This window comes from Cyprinus carpio, chromosome A11, assembly GCF_018340385.1.
Source record: "Cyprinus carpio isolate SPL01 chromosome A11, ASM1834038v1, whole genome shotgun sequence".
Taxonomy (NCBI): domain Eukaryota; kingdom Metazoa; phylum Chordata; class Actinopteri; order Cypriniformes; family Cyprinidae; genus Cyprinus; species Cyprinus carpio.
In genome coordinates this window covers 7,038,342-7,060,687 of record NC_056582.1, presented here as the reverse complement: position 1 = coordinate 7,060,687, position 22,346 = coordinate 7,038,342, and the positions used below count along the sequence as shown (strand labels likewise).

Genomic DNA, 22,346 nt, shown 5'->3' with positions numbered 1-22,346 from the left:
CTTAAGAATAGATCCTCTAACGTCTAAATGGCTAGAAAAAAATATGGTTATAAACAAATTGGGGGTGTATTTGGTAATCCTCCATATAACTTTAATTGGCCGTAAGATATTATATTGGCTAGGGTTAAAACAAAGAATCCTATTGGCCGAGGAGAAAGCGACTCGTGTTTTGATTGGCCCATCACCCCGGGCGCTTTGACTCCATCCTTTCTGTTTATCAAGTTAGAAGCGTAAAAGACTCGCGCCTTGACACATTATGAGCGGTGAGTCCACATTATACTGTCTTTGTGTGTCCATTAACTTCAGTCATCATTGAGGACGCCTCTACTGACGAGTTTAATGTGAGTTTTATATAGTCAAACACCGACATTGATTTGCCCCCAAAACGCCAATTTATATTGTTCGCTAACAGCAGCAGTCTGGCCGGAATTCAGTTGTTTTGGTTTCTGGAGTCAGCGACCTGCAGCTTGTTTGATAACTTGTGGAAGCTGAGTCGATCTTCACAGCGACCTACACTGAGTTATATAACACGAGCGACGACCAACAGCGCTTTAGGGGAGCGAAAGAACAGCCGTTACCGATGATGATGAAGAATTAAAGTGGTTTCAGTCACTGATGTGGCCACTGAGCGAGTGTCAGCTCCTCAGCTAATATTACTGCTGCTCTGATCACTAATAAACCGCTTTATCTGATGATCCGCGAGGCACACTAGATAGATAACACACACGCTGCACTTTATGACTGAGTTTGTTGACTTACTAGTTCCCATGCTGTATCATGACTGAGTTTGTTGACTAACTAGTTCCCATGCTGTATCATGACTGAGTTTGTTGACTAACTAGTTCTCATGCTGTATCATGACTGAGTTTGTTGACTTACTAGTTCCCATGCTGTATCATGACTGAGTTTGTTGACTAACTAGTTCCCATGCTGTATCATGACTGAGTTTGTTGACTAACTAGTTCCCATGCTGTATCATGACTGAGTTTGTTGACTAACTAGTTCCCATGCTGTATCGCCGACTGAGTTTGTTGACTAACTAGTTCCCATGCTGTATCATGACTGAGTTTGTTGACTAACTAGTTCTCATGCTGTATGCATGACTGAGTTTGTTGACTAACTAGTTCCCATGCTGTATCGCTGACTGAGTTTGTTGACTAACTAGTTCCCATGCTGTATCATGACTGAGTTTGTTGACTAACTAGTTCCCATGCTGTATCATGACTGAGTTTTGTTGACTAACTAGTTCCCATGCTGTATCATGACTGAGTTTGTTGACTAACTAGTTCCCATGCTGTATCATGACTGAGTTTGTTGACTAACTAGTTCCCATGCTGTATCATGACTGAGTTTGTTGACTAACTAGTTCCCATGCTGTATCGCTGACTGAGTTTGTTGACTAACTAGTTCTCATGCTGTATCATGACTGAGTTTGTTGACTTACTAGTTCCCATGCTGTATCGCTGACTGAGTTTGTTGACTAACTAGTTCCCATGCTGTATCGCTGACTGAGTTTGTTGACTAACTAGTTCTCATGCTGTATCATGACTGAGTTTGTTGACTAACTAGTTCCCATGCTGTATCGCCGACTGAGTTTGTTGACTAACTAGTTCCCATGCTGTATCATGACTGAGTTTGTTGACTAACTAGTTCCCATGCTGTATCATGACTGAGTTTGTTGACTAACTAGTTCCCATGCTGTATCATGACTGAGTTTGTTGACTTACTAGTTCCCATGCTGTATCGCTGACTGAGTTTGTTGACTAACTAGTTCCCATGCTGTATCCTGACTGAGTTTGTTGACTAACTAGTTCCCATGCTGTATCGCTGACTGGGTTTGTTGACTAACTAGTTCCCATGCTGTATCGCTGAGTTTGTTGACTTACTAGTTCCCATGCTGTATCATGACTGAGTTTGTTGACTAACTAGTTCTCATGCTGTATCACTGTTGACTAACTAGTTCACATGCTGTATCGCTGACTGAGTTTGTTGAGCGGTAAATCTCTAAACGTGTGTGCGTTCACGTGGAGCAGCATTTACTACACAGAGCCGTTGTTCACTGACAAGCTGCGCAAAACCACAGTCATATTTTGTGCATGTTTTGTGCAGCTTGTCAGTGAACAACTTCTCTGTGTAGTAAATGCTGCTCCATGTGAACGCACACACGTTTAGAGATTTACCGCTGATTACAGAACCGGCTTTACTGACGAGATCCGCATCAATATCATGCCGAAATTTATTGTGCATCCCTCGGGGAAGTCGTGGCCTAATGGTTAGAGAGTTTGACTCCTAACCTTAAGGTTGTGGGTTTGAGTCTCGGGCCGGCAATATCACGACTGAGGTGCCCTTGAGCAAGACACTGAACCCCCAACTGCTCCCCGGGCGCCGCAGCATAAATGATACCCACTGCTCCGGGTGTGTGTTCACAGTGTGTGTGTGTTCACTGCTCCGGGTGTGTGTTCACGGGGTGGGTGTGTGCACTTTTGATGGTTTAAATGCAGAGCACAAACTCTGAGTATGGGTCACCATACTTGGCTGTATGTCACGTCACTTGTCACACTTGTTCTCATGCTGTTTTGCTCACTTTAACTAACTAGTTCTCATGCTGTATCGCTGAGTTTGTTGACTAACTAGTTCCTATGCTGTATCGCTGACTGAGTTTTTTGACTGTGTCAGATCAACAGAATGAAATGGCAGCGCTTCTGGACCACAACACAAGCTTCATTCAGAAGAAAGGCTCCAGCACAACTCAAGTAAGTCCTTCAGCTCATGTTGAGCTTTCTCTGTCTGTGTGCGTGTTTTCAACCCTCTATGGACACCTTGGCAATCAATCCACCATTGGCTAGTAAAAAAAAATGTTCTACTCTCCAGACTGAAATACTATACTGTATACAGGTGCTGGTCATATAATTAGAATATCATCAAAAAGTTTATTTATTTCAACTAATTCCATTCAAAAAGTGAAACTTGTATATTATATTAATTCATTACACACAGACTGATATATTTCAAATGTTTATTTCTTTTCATTTTGATGATTATAACTGACAACTAAGGAAAATCCCAAATTCAGTATCTTAGAAAATTAGAATATTTCTTAAAACCAATACAAAGAAAGGATTTTTAGAATTCTTGGCCAACTGAACATGAAAAGTATGAGCATGTAGAGCACTCAATACTTAGTTGGGGCTCCTTCTGCCTGAATTACTGCAGCAATGCGGCGTGGCATGGAGTCGATCAGTCTGTGGCACTGCTCAGGTGTTATGAGAGACCAGGCTGCTCTGATAGTGGCCTTCAGCTCTTCTGCATTCTTGGGTCTGGCATATCACATCTTCCTCTTCCCAATACACCATAGATTTTCTGTGGGGTTAAGGTCAGGCGAGTTTGCTGGCCAATTAAGAACAGGGATACCATGGTCCTTAAACCATGTACTGGTAGCTTTGGCTCTGTGTGCATGTAGCAAGTCCTGTTGGAAAATGAAATCTGCATCTCCATAAAGTTGGTCAGCAGCAGGAAGCATGAAGTGCTCTAAAACTTCCTGGTATACGGCTGCGTTGACCTTGGACCTCAGAAAACACAGTGGACAAACACCAGCAGATGACATGGCACCCCAAACCATCACTGACTGTGGAAACTTTACACTGGACCTCAAGCAACGTGGATTGTGTGCCTCTCCTCTCTTCCTGCATACTCTGGGACCCTGATATCCAAAGGAAATGCAAAATTTACTTTCATCAGAGAACATAACTTTGGACTACTCAGCAGCAGTCCAGTCCTTTTTTGAAGTGAGATTCTTCTGACGCTGTCTGTTGTTCAAGAGTGGGCTTGACACAAGGAATGCGACAGCTGAAACCCATGTCTTGCATACGTCTGTGTGTAGTGGTTCTTGAAGCACTGACTCCAGCTGCAGTCCACTCTTTGTGAACCTCCCCCACATTTTTGAATGGGTTTTTGTTTCACAATCCTCTCCAGGGTGCGGTTATCCCTATTGCTTGTGTACTACACTTCTACCACAACTTTTCCTTCCCTTCGCCTCTCTATTAATGTGCTTGGACACAGAGCTCTGTGAACAGCCAGCCTCTTTTGCAATGACCTTTTGTGTCTTGCCCTCCTTGTGCAAGGTGTCAGTGGTTGTCTTTTGGACAACTGTCAAGTCAGCAGTCTTCCCCATGATTGTGTAGCCTACAGAACTAGACTGAGAGACCATTTAAAGGCCTTTGAAGGTGTTTTGAGTTAATTAGCTGATTAGAGTGTGGCACCAGGTGTCTTCAATACTGAACCTTTTCACAATATTCTAATTTTCTGAGATACTGAATTTGGGATTTTCCTTAGTTGTCAGTTATAAACATCAAAATAAAAAGAAATAAACATTTGAAATATATCAGTCTGTCTGTAATGAATGAATATAATATACAAGTTTCACTTTTTGAATGGAATTAGTGAAATAAATCAACTTTTTGATGATATTCTAATTATATGACCAGCACCTGTATATATCAGGGCTTGAATTTTGGCACGGGATTACGGGGATTGTGCACAATTCTACTGATTCCCACAGTGTCCGTGCTTGTAACGTGGGAAATTCCTGCAAATCTTTCAGCATAAAAGATGCTCGGGACAGGTGATGGAGTGTCTCGTTTGCACGTGCTTCTGAGTCTTACAATTTTAAACACTCAAGTGCTCGATTCAGTACCTGCGCGCTCTCTGTGTGACCTCTTTCTGTGAGCTCACCCCCAAAGTGTGCACACAGAGCGCGCGACTACAGAATGAAGTTGTGTTGCACCTCATTGCACGCAAATACCTACAAAAGTATGTCAAAATGCCCGTCTTATTTGTATTCAGATAAACAGTCGATTTATGCTAGTTAGAATACAGGAACAATGGGAAAGTAAAACAGCCAGCAGGTGGCAGCAAGTATCTTTAGAGTAAGACATTAAATCATTCATTCAAACGGCAGATTCATTCAGTGAGGAATAAAGTGAATCATTCAGTATAAGGCTGCTGTGTGTTGCTTGTAAGACACTGTTCTGCTGTGGCTTTGTTTGGACTCTTCATCAAGCAAAATGAGAAAATAGGTACAATATTAAACTCACTCAAAATGTACTTCTTGTTATATTGATTTTATACAACAGTTCAATGAAGATTTTCAATGGAGCTGATATTCGTTGAAAACACTCTTCCTCTTGTGATACTGCTTAACTGCATGTCATTTTATAATCTCAGAGTAACACAAAATATCATAAATCTTACAAGACCATCAACCTTAAGGAGCGGTCACACTGCACATTTCATTCCATTGACTTCCATTCATAGGCATGCGAATGCACCAGACCGGAAACATATAGTTCAAAGTTCAAGTTTGGTAAACTCTGACCTGCAAATTCGCATCACGTGAAGACGTGTGACCAGTAGAAGATCGATACATCACTGCGGGACCTCTCTGTACAGAAACTCAAAAATGGAGGAAGCGCTAATTGTAACGGCAGCGCAGCGTAGCATCTTTAAAAGATTATAAAAATCTAATAAAAATAGCTGCATGGTTCGCGGTGTCATTGAAAACAGGAACAGATGGTACATTTGAATGCGGACACATTTTATAATTTTTATTTTTGCGATGTGCTTGTACTGTGTCTTTTGTGACGGCGTTGTAAAGCATCTTATATTGTTCTTTCTCTCTCTCTCCGTCGCTAAAGAAACAGTACAAGCACATCGGAATCCATGTAGTGACAACTGAGAGGAAAACTTGGTGCCTGATGTTATATCCTGCTCCCGCCCATATTCGCAGCGGCGTCCGAAAAAAAATTGCACGTTCAAAGTCTAGTGTGACCACCCCTTTATCAATGACATACTGTACATGAAAGAAAAAGCTCCAAAGCTGTTTGCAAAAAAAAAAAAAAAGGCAAAATATTGCCTACAGACAGTTAAAAATTACGAGCAATATACAGCAAACTAATCAATTGTGACTGGGATCTATTACTTATTAATACAAGCAAATCCCTCCCTTTCAAAGCTTGCTCTGCTCTGATTGGTCAGCTGGCCAAGCCTGTTGTGATTGGCACAGACAGGAGTCCTTGAGCCATTTAGCCAGCGCTACCATTGACAAAGCACCTTTACATAAAATAATAGTGCTCCAACCCATTCTTACGATAATGACATAAACTTAAAACAGTAATGGTGGATACGCCAAATGCTAAGGTAACTAACTGATGAAACAATACAGTTTGTAAACCAAAATATGTCTACTGTAATGTTTGAAGAACGACAGACAAAAGACGCTTTGTCTTAACTTTTAATCAGAACGCAGAACAGTTGTATCACAGGAGCACCAGCCGAAATCACTCATCTCTCCCGCATTAACCCTGTAACTGCCAGTGCAGCACAATAAACAGCAGTTTCACTATGTGTGCTACACTACATTCTTTATTTTTAAATGAAGTAATTAGAACAACGTCAGTCAACAATAATCGACATATTCTTAGGTTCACAGTGAATTATCAGAACTACTTCAGTAAGACAGTAATATCGTGCTTTACCTGGAAACCTAAAGCTGCACTAGATATACATCACATATTAGTACAAAAACTTGATATTTTGAGCACTCAATTGAAAATGTACACAATGTATGAATCGTACTTACAGGTTGTGGTTCAGAGAGCTTGTTAGTCCAAAATTAAGAAGATTAGAAGCCAACGAAGATAAAAGCCCAGATTAGAGAAGCAGTTCTTGATAAAATGGCATGCACACAACAAAAGTTTAGAATTGTATTTCTGTGGTATCCTTGAACACCGCGTCTCCTCTCAGCATGATGTAAACGCACTAACTAGCAGAAGTGTTTTTTTTGTGGTCAGATTATGTTCTTTTTTTGTTTCGCGGGCAGGCAGGGATTATGCAAATGTGTACCCAGTGACGTACACTGGTAACAGGCAAAAGAGTCGAAAATATAACGACTCGTTACGGCGATTCAGAACCAACTCTCTCTTGAGAGACAGTATCTTTATTTATCATGCACTTTTTTGATTAACAACTTTGCAGATTGTTTTCATTTAAGGATAGCTACGTTATAAACTGCAAAAGAGAGATTTTTCAAAAACCCATGTGACCTGCTCTTTAAAGGGTGCACTACTGTGAAAACCACACATCTTTAGCATGACATCAATAAGAAAAAATATCATTTCATAGATATTTCTTAATAATTGTTGTTCATAATAAAATATGTTTAACTTAATTTAATTTATCAAAAAGATTCTGCTCCCATTAAGCTCAGTGTACTCTTTTTAAGCTATTTCACACTGAACGTTTATATAAATACTTCATAAACAAACTTTAAATATAAACTTTTGGTTGTCACTTTAAGTTAATCTTTATAAAATGGTTAATAACTTATTTTCACAGCTTTAAGATGACAAAATCTAGACGTAATTATAGTTTATGCCCAAAGATAAAAGAGGCATGTCATCCATTCAAAGAAGGAGCCATTAGAAACCTGTCGTAACTGTCCAGGAAAAAGTGACTAAAGGCTGGAATAAAATACATGACACTTCAAATTTGAACAGATTTTTAAAACCCCAGTGTATGATCTGATCCTCAGTCGTTAAGTGTATGACGGCCAGTTTTCCTTTGTGTCTATTTACAAGTCACAGAGGAAAACTGGCCATCATACACTAAATGACTGAGGATCACACACTACCAGGCCTTCAAGTTGTTCCGATCACAACAAACTCGTCCAGAAACATGTGCATTGTTGCTAGAAAACACTTGAAATGATGGGAAAACAATGGGTTCTAAAATCTGTTGAAAATATCAAACATGTTTGATCTCCTCTGACTGAATGGAAACAAAGTCTAAAGCTTAAAAACTTGTGTCTGTGTCCATCATACACTATGTGATTTTCTATTAAATATGTCAGCTCCAATCTGCAGACTGGCTCTGAACTTTGGCTGCTAGCATCAACTTCTCCAGACTGTAAATCGGTGGAAAATTGTTGCAAAAATCGTGTAGTGTATTAGCCTTAAGAGACGATAGAAATTCACATCCATTTAATAAGAGTCTTCATAATGAGGCTAGTTTCTGTGTTCATCCCCATTAATGAAATGTTTAATTCAACACTTCACTATAATACATAACTGATCAAATTGAATGCCTTGTTGCTTGATTTTAGTGTTCATTTTTTTGTGTGTGTGATTTACTTTGTACCTTTAAATAAAACATTTTTCAATTATTCTTTAAAAAGGTTGTTTAAACATGATGTGAGCTTAATGGGAACAGGGGTGTGCTTTAAGCGTACAAAAATGTATCCATTAAGCACAGCCAGACTTTTTGCATTTAGTTATGTATATCTTAATCGAAATGCTTTTGTCATTTAAAATAAAATGTAATATTTTTGTGTGAGAGATTAAAATTTTATTTTAACATAACTTTTTGTACTGAAACCAATATCTTGTGCACTAAAAATGTCTCAGTGTAGATTTTGGTGAGCTTAATAGGTATGCTTACCCTAATGGCTGAGAAACAACACTTGTATAACAGATCCGTTCATGAGGTCTTAAAGAGACAGCAACCTAAATAAACCTGCTGCTTATTTATACATTGAAGACTAACCAGTGTTTGTAAAGTTAAACAGATTATTCAGTTTCTGTGGTATTTCTGTACCTGAATATTACTGTTATAGGGTAAACGTACCCAGGGCAATCGCTAGTGGGGAGCCCCGGAGATCTCAACTGACTGGCTGAGGCCAGCCTAAAAAGACGATCAGGACAGTTGACAGGCCACTGCTGCGTGTCTTCACGAAAGCTTATCATTTTCAGGTGTTTTTAAGCCTTGCCACTTGCCAATTTAAACATTCAAAAGAGTTTAAAGCATTCAAACACAAGACGCGGAAAAGCTCAACTGAGTAGCCGGTTACTCACGCGCGGTGTTCGGTGCGCACGCAGAGAGCCGCATACCGAGCTCTCCTTTGTGAAGTTCTCCTCGAAGTTCCTCCTGCGCCTGAACGAGCAAATACAAATCGCAGTTGTTTGAACAAACAGAAAAATATGTGAAAGAGCCCAGTTCAGCAACGCTGTGTTCTGGTGTTCAGGGCTCACGCAGAGAGACATGTCTCAAAACGCTTGAACACCGAATTTGCCTCTTTTTGCTCTTGTACCGATAAATACATACAAAATATGTCAAAATACCCATCTTGGAAAGTATGTTCGAAAAAACTCTCGATTATGTCTTAAGTGAAAGTAAACAGTTGAGAAAAAAATCGGATGTGTCTTATATTGGATGCATTAATTGTGTTTTAAAGTTGTGGTTGCTAATTTATCTATTAGATTGTGTGTTGTTAATTTAAGAAAATGAAAGAAAGAAAATCACTCACTGCTCTTGACTGAATTACTTTGTAGTTTTAACAAGAATTAATGCACAGTCAAACCAAAAATTATTCAGTCTCCAGATATAATTGTTTATATTGTTTTACTAGTGGGTGCAGGGCATTATAGTTCATTTATGTAAGTGAGTATAGCAAAATAAAGTGAACTGTGACATATTATACCCAAAAATTCTTCATACAGTTGACTACTAGTGAAATTGATAAAAATTGGGACCAAAAATTATTCAGACACTTTGACCTCACCATTTTTGCTTAAGTGTTTTTTCCTGAATTGCTAATGCAATCTTTTCACACCACATACTGAACAAAATTAAGCACTGCTTGGTAATTGGTCAACAAAGTATTGATAGCTGTGTAAATATTGTCATACTAACAGTTTGAATTTCTTGGTTGATTGTAATCCATTACATGCCTTTCTATCAAAGTTATCTGACATTATCAAGATGTATTTGTTCTGACAGTTTAACTCTTGAGTTCTTGTCATATTTTATTACCATTTTCTAAACTGTAGCAAATAAACTGTGATAATGTGAGAAATGTTGATGGTGTCTGAATAAATTTTAGTTTGACTGTATATTTAATTTTTACAGTGAAGTCTATGCAGTGCTATTTTACATTTAATTTTTCGGTTTCTGTACTTGCACACCTACAAACTTGAAAAATCTTAAACATTGTGTAAATAGTAGGGATGTGCGCGACGACTAATTTGACTGTTGTTTAAATGGAAGTTTTGTGTCCGACTAGTCGACTAGTCTAAAAACAAGAAACCCCCAAAAGATGGTTAAAAAAAAAAAACCGTGTGCATGTATATAATAGCCTGCATTTGAAATACTCAATGAATTCCGCTCAAAATAGGTCACAAATAAGCCATACCCTTGCCTCGCGTTATCATCATTTAATTTTAGGCGGTCGTTAAAAAAAAAAAAAAAAAAAGAACAGAACACACTCAACGTCAGCCAATGCTTGTTTATTAAAATCAGCTGGGGAAATGCAGAACAATGAAAAATCAATCAATAGCCTGACAGAATTCTTCATCTTCATAAAGCAAACATCAGCCAACATATTAAAACACAAGACAAAAACAAAAGGGATTTTTATCAAGGAATAGCATTAAAACGGCTTTTACATTTACATTTAACATTTAATCATTTAGCAGACGCTTTTATCCAAAGCGACTTACAAATGAGAACAGTAGAAGCAATCAGACCAACGAGAGAACAACAACAGTATACAAGTGCCATGACAAGTCTCAGTTAGTCTAGTACAGAACCCGTAGCAAGCTTTGTTGTTTTTTTTTCTTCCCAAGAATAGGATAAACAAGAAAAGAAAAGGTAAGTACTAGTATTAGTTGGTTAAGTGCAGGCGAAAAAGATGAGTCTTTAGATGTTTTTTGAAAATGAGTAAAGACTCAGCTGTTCGAATTGAGATCGGGAGGTCATTCCACCAGCTGGGAGCAGTCCAGGAAAAAGTCCGTGAGAGTGATTTTGAACCTCTTTGGGATGGCAACACAAGGCATCGTTCACTTGCAGAGCGCAAACTTCTGGAGGGTGCGTAAGGTTGAAGTAATGAGCTTAGATATGTTGGTGCTGTGCCAGTGGTCGTCTTGTAGGCAAGCATCAGTACCTTGAATTTGATGCTCGCGGCTACTGGTAGCCAGTGTAACCTGATGAGGAGAGGAGTCACGTTAGCTGTTTTTGGCTCATTGAAGCACAACCCTCGCTGCTGCATTCTGGATCAGTTGTAGAGGCTTGATAGTACATGCAGGAGGCTTGATGTTACATGCAGGAAGGCCCGCCAGGAGAGCATTACAAATAGTCCATTCTGGAGAGAACAAGAGCTTGGACAAGGAGTTGTGTAGCTTGCTCTGACAGGAAGGGTCTGATCTTCCTAATGTTGTATAAGGCAAATCTGCAGGACCGGGTCGTTGTAGCAATATGGTCTGTGAAGCTTAACTGATGATCCATCACAAACTCCTAGGTTTCTGGCTGTCCTGGAAGGAGTTATGGTTGATGAACCCAGCTGTACAGAGAAGTTGTGATGAAACGATGGGTTAGCTGGATCCACCAGCAGTTCAGTCTTAGTGAGGTTGAGCTGAAGGTGATGGTCATTCATCCAGCTAGAAATGTCACTCAGACAGGCTGAAATGCGAGCAACTACCATCGGGTCATCTGGTTGGAATGAGAAGTAGAGTTGAGTGTCATCAGCGTAGCAGTGATAGGAAAAGCCATGCTTCTGAATGAAAGATCCTAATGACGTCATGTAGATGGAGAAGAGAAGTGGTCCAAGTACTGACCCTTGAGGAACCCCAGTAGCAAGAAGTTGTGACTTAGAAACTTCACCCCTCCAAGACACCCTGAAGGATCTATCAGAAAGGTAGGAGTTAAACCACTGGAGTGCGGTTCCAGAGATGCCCATCTTTCTGAGGGTGGACAGTAGAATCTGGTGATTAATGGTGTCAAAGGCAGCAGACAGATCCAGCAAGATGAGTACTGATGATTAGGAAGCTGCTCTTGCCAGTCGCAGGGCTTCAGTAACCGAGAGCAGGGCAGTCTCAGTTGAGTGGGCGCTTTTGAAGCCAGATTGGTTGCTGTTGCTGTCCAATCTTTTAAAAACATACTTCATCATGAAGGCTAAATCATCTAAAAACAAAATGACCAAAAAGAAAGACAGGAACTGAGGTGATTAGGGTTTTCATCCAAAGTTGCGAACTTAACTTAGCCTATGTGCAAAATTGGAGTATCACATAAAACATTTGCGAACAAGCACTGTTTCCATCCAACGCACCAAAGAGAACAAAATCGTCACTTCCTGTTAAACTGGCACTAAATATCAGTAAGAAAACTAGGAGAACTGAATATAATAATTTTCATATATGATAAATTACTTGCGCCTCAGAGCGAGCAGACGAAACACAATAAATTATGTCATTGCTTTCAGAGGCGGATGCATGCTGTTGTTTGGGAACGCAGTTGTGTAAGACATTATACAGAAATACTTAGATGACAGACTTTGCTCAGGCATTTTAGAACAACCATAACAACATTTCAGATGCTGTGGAACAATATCATGCAGTCCGCTGCTAGTCAAGTTAGGGTCCCGCTTCATAGCGCAAAGTAAAAAAAAATGTATGTTAAAATGTAAGTGTAAGTGTAAAGTTTTTAAAATGTTTTAAATGTAACAATGGGAATTTGATAGTAAAATAAAATGATTGTTATTTTAATGATAATCATGTTTTTTTTTTTCTGTTGTGTAATCGACTATTGTTTTCAGTGTCGACTAGTAGCTGTACCGTTTAGTCGACTAGACCCACACATCCCTAGTAAATAGCACAAATAAATACAGACCCGGTTCCAAAAAAGTTGGGACACTGTACAAATTGTGAATAAAAACTGAATGCGATGATGCGGAAGTTTCAAATTTCAATATTTCATTCAGAATACAACATAGATGACATATCAAATGTTTAAACTGAGAAAATGTATCTTTTAAGGGAAAAATAAGTTGATTTTAAATTTCATGGCATCAACACATCTCAAAAAAAGTTGGGACAAGGCCATGTTTACCACTGTGTGGCATCCCCTCTTCTTTTTATAACAGTCTGCAAACGTCTGGGGACTGAGGAGACAAGTTGCTCAAGTTTAGGAATATGAATGTTGTCCCATTCTTGTCTAATACAGGGCTTCTAGTTGCTCAACTTTCTTAGGTCTTCTTTGTTACATCTTCCTCTTTATGATGCGCCAAATGTTTTCTATGGGTGAAAGATCTGGACTGCAGGCTGGCCATTTCAGTACCCGGATCCTTCTTCTACGCAGCCATGATGTTGTAATTGATGCAGTATGTGGTCTGGCATTGTCATGTTGGAAAATGCAAGGTCTTCCCTGAAAGAGACTACGTCTGGATGGGAGCATATGTTGTTCTAGAACTTGGATATACCTTTCAGCATTGATGGTGCCTTTCCAGATGTGTAAGCTGCCCATGCCACACGCACTCATGCAACCCCATACCATCAGAGATGCTGGCTTCTGAACTGAGTGCTGATAACAACTTGGGTCGTCCTTGTCCTCTTTAGTCCGGATGACATGGCGTCCAAATTTTCCAAAAAGAACTTTGTCTGACCACAGAACAGTTTTCCACTTTGCCACAGTCCATTTTAAATGAGCCTTGGCCCAGAGAAAATGCCTGGGCCAAAGTTGCAAATTGGTCCTGCAACTGTTCCTTATAGGTACATTTAACTTTTCCGGCCTCTTATTGCTACCTGTCCCAACTTTTTTGGAATGTGTAGCTCTCATGAAATCCAAAATGAGCCAATATTTGGCATGACATTTCAAAATGTCTCACTTTCAACATTTCATATGTTATCTATATTCAATTGTGAATAAAATATAAGTTTATGAGATTTGTAAATTATTCCATTCCTTTTTTACTCACAATTTGTACAGTGTCCCAACTTTTTTGGAATCGGGTTTGTAAATAGAACGAACAAACAAATTTAACAATTTCAAACAGGGCCCACTGGTACAACTTGCACCAGGGCCCCACAAACCCCAGCTACAGCCCTGAACGTACCTATTATAGGGCCCTATGATTTCGTGGAATCCAGTCATAAAAACGGAATTTACAGTTTAACACGGAATGCCATGGAATTGATAAAATTTTGAAATAATTAATCAAAAGCAGGTCATTACACTATCTACAAATCGCGATATGGTCTAATATCTGTAAATATTAAGCCAGAAAAGTCGATTTAAATATGAATCCTGCATGTTCTGCATGTCTCTGTTAATGAATGGCACAGAAGCAGAAGTTTTGTTTATTACACACACATATGGAAGCGCTCGTGACACTCGTGGTGAATTCAGCGTCTGCCGACTCACTAAATGAGGACGTAAACTAGTGTTGTCAAAAGACCCGGTACTTCCGTACCAAGTCGGTACTAAAAAAACTAAAATGTCACGGTACCAGTTTTTTTAAGCTTTGGTGGTACGGAGTACCCGGTCAACCCGGTTCTTGGTGCACTATCCGAAAGGTGCGCGGATGCGCTCTCTTCATAAAAGCACTGAGATGAGGCAACCTCAAAAGAAGGAAACACACCAAACTAACCAAACACTTTAAAGACAGACACCCAGATCAAATTAAAGAGTTCAAGCAGGTAAGTTTCACAGTGTTTCTCATACATTGGGAAATATCAAAACTGACCGCAACAAACAGATTTTCCAAAAGGCGTTGACTTCGTTGAATAAACATGAGCACTGCACGTGTCAAAGTCTAAACCCGGAGCGGGTGTTTTTATATCACTGTATTTCTGAAGAAAACCGACTGTCTTCAGAAAATGATGGATGTCATCTTGCCTGTAATGCCTGAGCAGCGTTTGTGAGGCAGGCTCAGAGCTTATTTGATTACAGCCGTTACCGGGGAAACCTCTCTCTGCTCTACAAGCGCCTCCTGCTGGCAGAGAATGAATCTAAATATGCCGCTGTGGGAAACCCCGCTTCTGTTATGAATACTATGAAATATTTTAATTTGAATGTCGGATTGAAATGAACGCTGGTTTTAGAGTAGTTAATCGTTAGCATAAGCGCAGCTAACGCTAATATAATGAGCATTAGAATTAAGTTTCTTTATTAACTATGTAATGCTCCTATAACTTTTATTAGGGTAAAAAAATTGGATGACATGATATTTACTATTTTACACACCAGAGGCTTTTTAATGAATTGTGAATCCTAAATATATGTGTTAGAGAATGTACAAATTAACATTGTTTGTGTCATATCAGTCAGAAAATCAGTTCTGGGCTTTTTATTTATTTATTTATTAGCAAACTTAGTTGTTATTCTTGGCTTTAAAATTCAGAATCCATTTAAAATTAAATATGTACACAGTTTGGATTAAAGTATAGTCAAATTTTTTAATTAACATGTTTTTGTGTTTTGCTTTGGTATAGAAATTGGTACAGAGAACCGTGGATTTTCACTGGTACTGGTACCGAATGCTGAAATTTTGGTACTGTGACAACACTAACATAAACAAATGAACAACATCTCTAGAACTGTTTTGAGAGTCACTTCATGAGCATCTGACTGTTTGATTTGAGTAAAACTAGCGTGATATCACATACACAGAACTGTAAAGGTATTCACGGCAACCCGTCAAAATAAAAGTCTGGTTTAATTTAAAGGCAAGTATTTGCCAGAAATGTATTACTATTGTTCAGCAGAATGTACATAGCCTACTACTACTACTACTACTACTACTACTACTACTACTAAAAAGAAACAAACATTATTTTTTAAGAAATAATCACACAACATTTCTTCCATGTTTTGCAAAAGTTTGCTTCATTTTCAATAATTAAAAGATAAATTTAATTATTATGTTTTATGTATTCAATTCAATTTAATTCAAGTTTATTTGTATAGCGCTATTTACGATACAAATCATTGCAAAGCACACAAAATGTGTAAATCTCGTGGCAAAACAGAGAAACAAATAGAGACATAATTAGCGTAGCTGCTGTTCCAGCCAAGTAAAATTAATTAGTTTAACCCAAGCTAAAGAATAATAATGTGCATCTGATCAGATGTAACTGCAGTCCAAAATTATGAGATGCATTATTTGAATGCTTGGCCAAAGAGGTGTGTTTTTTAATCTAGATTTAAACAGAGGAAGTGTGTCTGAACCCCGAACATTATCAGGAAGGTTATTCCAGAGTTTGGGAGCCAAATGTGAAAAAGCTCTACCTCCTTTAGTGGACTTTGCTATCCTAGGTACTATCAAAAGTCCAGCGTTTTGTGACCTTAGGGAGCGTGATGGGGTTGTAGCGTGGTAGAAGACTAGTTAGGTGCGCAGGAGCTAAGCCATTAAGGGCCTTATAAGTAAGTAATAATATTTTGTAACTGATACAGAACTTAATAGGTAGCCAGTGCAGAGACTGTAGTATTGGGGTAATATGATCATATTTTCTAGACCTGGTAAGGACTCTAGCCGCTGTATTTTGGACTACCTGTAGCTTGTATATTGAAGATGCAGGACAACCACCTAGCAGTGCATTACAATAGTCCAGTCTAGAGGTCATGAACGCATGAACTAGCTTTTCTGCATCAGGAACAGGTAACATGTTTCGTAGCTTGGCAATGTTTCTAAGATGGAAGAATGCTGTCTTTTGTAACATGGGAAATATGATTTTCAAAAGACAAGTTACTGTCTAATATAACACCCAGATTTTTGACAGTAGAGGAAGTAACAGTACATCCGTCTAATTGCAAATTGTAATCTACGAGATTCTGTGTAATGTTTTTTTTGGTCCAATAAGTAATATCTCTGTCTTATCTGAATTTAATAGGAGAAAAATTACTGGTCATCCAATCTTTTACATTTTTAACACACTCTGTTAGCTTAGATAATTTAGAAGTTTCACCTGGTCTTGTTGAGATATATAGTTGAGTATCATCAGCATAACAGTGGAAACTAATCCCGTATTTTCTAATAATATTACCAAGGGGCAACATGTACAGTATATTGAAAATAGCAGAGGACCTAGGACAGATCCTTGTGGCACTCCATATTTTACTGGTGATAATGAGATGACTCCCCATTTAAATAAACAAAGTGGTAGCGATCGGACAGGTAGGATCTAAACCATCTTAAAGCCTGCCCTTGGATACCTGTATAGTTTTGTAATCTATTTATGAGTATGTCGTGCAGTAAGATCAAGTAAAACTAGCAATGAGATGCAGCCTTGGTCTGACGCAAGAAGCAAGTCATTTGTAATTTTAACAAGTGCAGTTTCGGTGCTATGGTGGGGCCTGAAACCTGACTGAAATTCTTCATAGAGATCTTTTTTTTGCAGGTAGGAGCACACTTGAGCAGACACAACTTTCTCCAAAATTTTAGACATAAATGGAAGATTTGAAATGGGTCTGTAATTTGCCAGTTCACTAGGATCTAGTTGTGGTTTCTCAATAAGAGGCTTAATAACCACCAGCTTGACCTAAAGATAACGACGAGTTAATAATATTGAAAAGCGTTTTTTCTGCTACAGGTAACAACTCTTTCAGTAATTTAGTGGGTACAGGATCTAATAAACATGTTGTTGGTTTAGATTAGAGATCGACCGATATGGGTTTTTCTATAGCCGATGCCGATGTTTAGAGGTCAGGGTCAGCCGATGGCCGATATGTGCTGCCGATTTTTAGGGCCGATATCTTGAAGTTTTCCTCTTCATTTGCATGCTAAAATGTCACACTAATAATAAGTGGATGCACAACATTTCTAAACTTATCATCATTTATTGAGCACTCACTTGAACCATCTCTCGAATATTAATTTTGTGCACTGCACGGTATTACAAATAAAAAAAATTTATCTAAAGTTAACCAAACAAATCAATAAACTGACCAAGTATTAAATATATAAAACAGGTAATATACATATATGTCAATCATTTACATAAAAATTTTAGAGCATTTATCAAGCAGAATTTTTCAAGTTTGTTGGAACATAAATGTAAACTTAAATATACATTTAAATAAAAGAAATAAAATTTTATAAATAAAAATCAATTAAATTGAAAAATATAAAAAATAATATATATAAAAAATAAATAATAGTAGTGCTGCAAACACACTAGCAACCAGCAACATTTGTGTTTGGGTATAAATGACACAGAACATCTAAAGTGCATTCTAACTTCAAACTTACATCGCAGTCTGTTCATTATTAAGATTAACTACAGTCAACCAAACACATAAAAGGTTACACTGGTCAGTTTAAATAGACCGTAGTATACCGGTCCACTCTGCTGTTATGCCAAGGACGTTTTTCCTCATGTGAAGACGATGATCTTTTCCGTCTAGTTTACATTAAAAAAATTAAAAATATTATAGTTTAACATTCAGATACATTGCGAATATGGAAACATTTGGATATGTGCAGAACGAGACGTGAGCAATAACCTCCAAATACATCTAGCCAAACCCGCGCGCGCTCGTCCTCGTCTGCACGCACGCATGCACTGTCACGATCTAATGCACTGTACATGCAGGATTTTTTAAAACAAATAGGCCTACCGGAATGCAAAAATTCAAAATCGAACATTTTGCAGAACAGGATCAAATAAAGTACTGGTCATTAATACTCGCATAAAATGTTTAATGTGAAAAATGCGGTTCACTGACTGCGCAGCACAGCCACAAGCGCCACAGAACAAATGTCCTTCACCGTTCTGGGCAGCTCCAGGACAGCTGTCTCTCCGAGCACGGTGCTGTCTGTGAGCGGGGCGGAGTAACATAGCAATGTCTTCAAGACATTTTGAGAAACCTGCCTCCAAAGCTACAGTACTGTGAGAAGATTTAGTCACTTGTGTAAATATGCTGTAAAGTAAGGATGCTTTCAAAAATATTGTCATAAATGGATTTTATTCATCAATTAACTTCTATTAACTAAATCAAATCAATATTTGGTGTGACCAACCTGTGCATTTAAAACAGCTTTTGTCCAGGTACACTTGCACATTGTTTTTCAGGTTTGCAGGAAGCTTTCTTCAAGCGTCTTTGAGATACGACCACAGTTCTTCTGGATTTAGTCTGTCTCAGTTTCATCTGTTTCTTCATGTGATCACAGACAGATTCGATGATGGTGAGATCAGATCTCCATCTGGAGCACCAGCTGTTTTAACAAAAATATCACTAGATTATTATTAAAATGAATGTTTGGAAATGTAAACTGATATTTTCTGCTGACACACTACAGCAAAAGATATAAATAACTGGCCGAACACCATTCTTTAGGTGAAAATATTAACGTGCCTAAGACTTTTGCACAGTAGTGTATGTATAAAGTAAGTATACTTAAATTAAGTATATTTAAATTAGTATAATTCAGGTATGCGTTCATATGTGTTAAGGGCTAGAGTTTCTCTGAAGGAAACAGCTGCGGTGTGATGAGCGGTGAATGCAGAGAAAACTTTACAGTAGATGAGAAACTGATTGCTCCCTCGTGACTGTATTTATGACAAAGAACTGCACAGATACAGATATTCTAACAATCTATCGATAAACACACACCTTGTGTCCTCTGTTTCTGTTCGAGTCCGCCGCTGTCTGGGGATTGAAGAGAATTACCACAATGGTAATTCAAAATGTTTTATGCAAAATGAATGAATAATATAAAGTGGGTTCATGTTGTTGTCTGCTTTTGAAATGCTGTGAATGAACTGATCTAATCTTTTCAAAAACAGCAACGACAGTGATTTCTAAAACGGCTCAAAAGCACGTTTCTCTCTCCAGGACTCGCAGCAGCCGTCACCTTTAGCGCTGCTGGCTGCCACCTGCAGTCGTATTGATGAAAACGAAGCGGTAGATCAGCAGTCACAGCAAAGCCAGACCCAGGACGCACAGATCGACTTCCAGCAGCCCCATCTGTCCCACGCCGCCAACGGCTGGCACGGTGGAGCCCCGGTGTCCAGCAGCTCCGCTCCCAGCACAGCCTCGGAGGACAAGAGCAGACCGCCGGCGATGCAGCAGCAGTATGTGATGGCCTCCTCACTAAACCTGCAGAGTCAGCAGGTGCTCACTGCTCTCTCTGGTGTGATGCCGAATGTCCAGTATCAAGTGATGCCACAGTTCCAGACCGTAGATGGACAGCAGCTCCAGTTCACTCAGGAAGCCCAGACCGTGTCCTCCACAGCCCCGGGGCAGTTTCAGCTGGTGTCCTCTCTCAACGCTGCCCCCACCAACACAGCCGCTGGCGCTGGCAACATCTTCACCGTCCCTGGCCTCTTCCAGCAAGCTATCCCTCTGCAGAGCATCAGTCTGGGCGGTACAGTGCTGCCCAATCAGGCACAGTTCCTTACCAACGTGCCTGTCCCACTGAATGCTAACATCACCCTTCTCCCAGTGGCATCTGCTGCCGCTGTTGGATCTGTAAGCGACGCAAACGCCGGAGGAACCTTAGGAACTTCTCAGCAGCTGCTCCAGAGCACGGCGTCTACAGCTGCAGCAGAGTACTGCACTACCACCGGCACACGGACGGCTGCTTCTGGCGGCGGCGTAACACTGACCCAGAGTAGCACAGGAGCGTCTGATAACAGAGAGGGACAGAAACCGTGCAAAGCTCAGATTCTCCTTCAGCCGCAGCAGGTCCTGCAGACCGTCCAGCCCAGCTCCGTCACAGCCAGCGGGCAGCTGTTCGCCACACAGAGCCTGTCTCAGGACGGAGTGCAGAACGTTCAGATCCAGACCATCGCCAGCGGCAGCCCCATCCTGATCCGCACCGTCGGTCCGAACGGCCAGGTCAGCTGGCAGACACTTCAGCTGCAGAGCCCCGCTAACACCCAGATCACGCTGGCACAGGCGGGGACGCTCTCCGGCCTTCAGACCATCAGCCTGAACACGCTGGGAAACACAGGGCCGCAGGGTGTTCCTCTCACCGTCACCAACACAGCAGGTTAGTCTGCTCTGATCTCCGGCTCTAGATCTGTTCAATCTGTGCTCAGTTCGGTTCAGGATAGCAGACAACGCAGAGTGTGACGAAATTAAACAAAGTCTACGCTTTAAAAATCTGTTAATTTTATCACAAAACTCAAACAAATACCGGTTTGTTTCTCTTTAATGTGACTTGACAGATCACTGTAGTGCCTCGGTTTGTGTGACCCGTGAACTAGGGCTGGGACAATTCTCTCTCGAACCGATTCTGAGCTTAGTTTTTAACAAAAGAGGGTGCTCTAGACTAGTTTTTAACCGCACACTCCTCTTTACAGGCCAAAACAAACATGAATGAAGTAGGGATGGGCATTCCAAGCAAAAATTATATCGCTGTCTATTATTTGAAAGTCGCACCCCTCCCCCGCATGCATGCACAAATACCCATAAACTCAGAGATACGGGTTCACGCTTTCAATCAGTATGATAAACCATTTAATTTAGAAGATAGGCTACCTTAACTCAATAATGATTGTAACGTACTGAAACATATTAATATAATAAACATAACCGAATGACGGCACTTATTAACATAACAGTCCGTCGATTAGCATAAATAAGATATTTCCATTTAAAATAATGGAACTCCTAAAGTGAAAAAATACGAGAAGAAAAATATTCGTAAATATCTTCTGTCACAATTTACATTTACATTTAACATTTAATCATTTAGCAGACACTTTTATCCAAAGTGACTTACAAATGAGAACAGTAGAAGCAATCAGATCAACGAGAGAACAACAACGGTATACAAGTGCTATGACAAGTCTCAGTTATGCTAGTACAGAACACGTAGCCAGGGTTTTTTTTTTTTTGGTTTTTTTTTTTTATTTTTTTGTTTGTTTTTTTTTTGTAATAAGTAATTACTAGTATTAGTTGGTCAAGTGCAGTAAGTACTAGTATTAGTTGGTCAAGTGCAGTTTAAATGAGTAAAGACTCAGCTGTTCGAATTGAGATCGGGAGGTCATTCCATCAGCTGGGAGCAGTCCAGGAAAAAGTCAGTGAGAGTGATTTTGAACCTCTTTGGGATGGCAACACAAGGCGTCGTTCACTTGCAGAGCGCAAACTTCTGGAGGGTGCATAAGATGAACTAGTGAGTTTAGGTAAGTTGGCGCCGTTGCCAGTGGTCGTCTTGTAGGCAAGCATCAGTACCTTGAATTTGATGCGAGCGGCTATGGTAGCCAGTGTAACCTGATGAGGGAGAGGAGTAACATGAGCTGCGTTAGCATCATTGAAGACAACCCTCGCTGCTGCATTCTGGATCAGTTGCAGGATGCTTGATAGTACATGCAGGATGGCCCGCCAGGAGAGCATTACAATAGTCCAGTCTGGAGAGAACAAGAGCTTGGACAAGAAGTTGTGTGGCTTGCTCTGACAGGAAGGGTCTTATCTTCCTAATGTTGTCCCAATTATATCATTGAGCATTTATACTGTATGTAAACTGCGGGAATCAGGGAGCTGTTATTAATATGTGGGGCATTTAAATCGCTTTTGAA

General features: G+C 39.7%; 1 protein-coding gene across 1 annotated transcript in view; it reads left to right on the top strand.

Moving 5' to 3' along the window:
• Nucleotides 1-222: 222 nt before the first annotated feature.
• Nucleotides 223-22,346, top strand: part of LOC109055633 (transcription factor Sp1-like) — a 33,614-nt gene continuing 11,490 nt past the window's right edge. Inside the window, exons 1-3 of the mRNA XM_042766081.1 lie at nucleotides 223-263; nucleotides 2,677-2,753; nucleotides 19,657-20,815. Of these exons, the coding sequence (XP_042622015.1) occupies nucleotides 257-263; nucleotides 2,677-2,753; nucleotides 19,657-20,815 (1,243 nt within the window). The 5' untranslated portion in view covers nucleotides 223-256. The remainder of the gene's footprint in view (nucleotides 264-2,676; nucleotides 2,754-19,656; nucleotides 20,816-22,346) is intronic.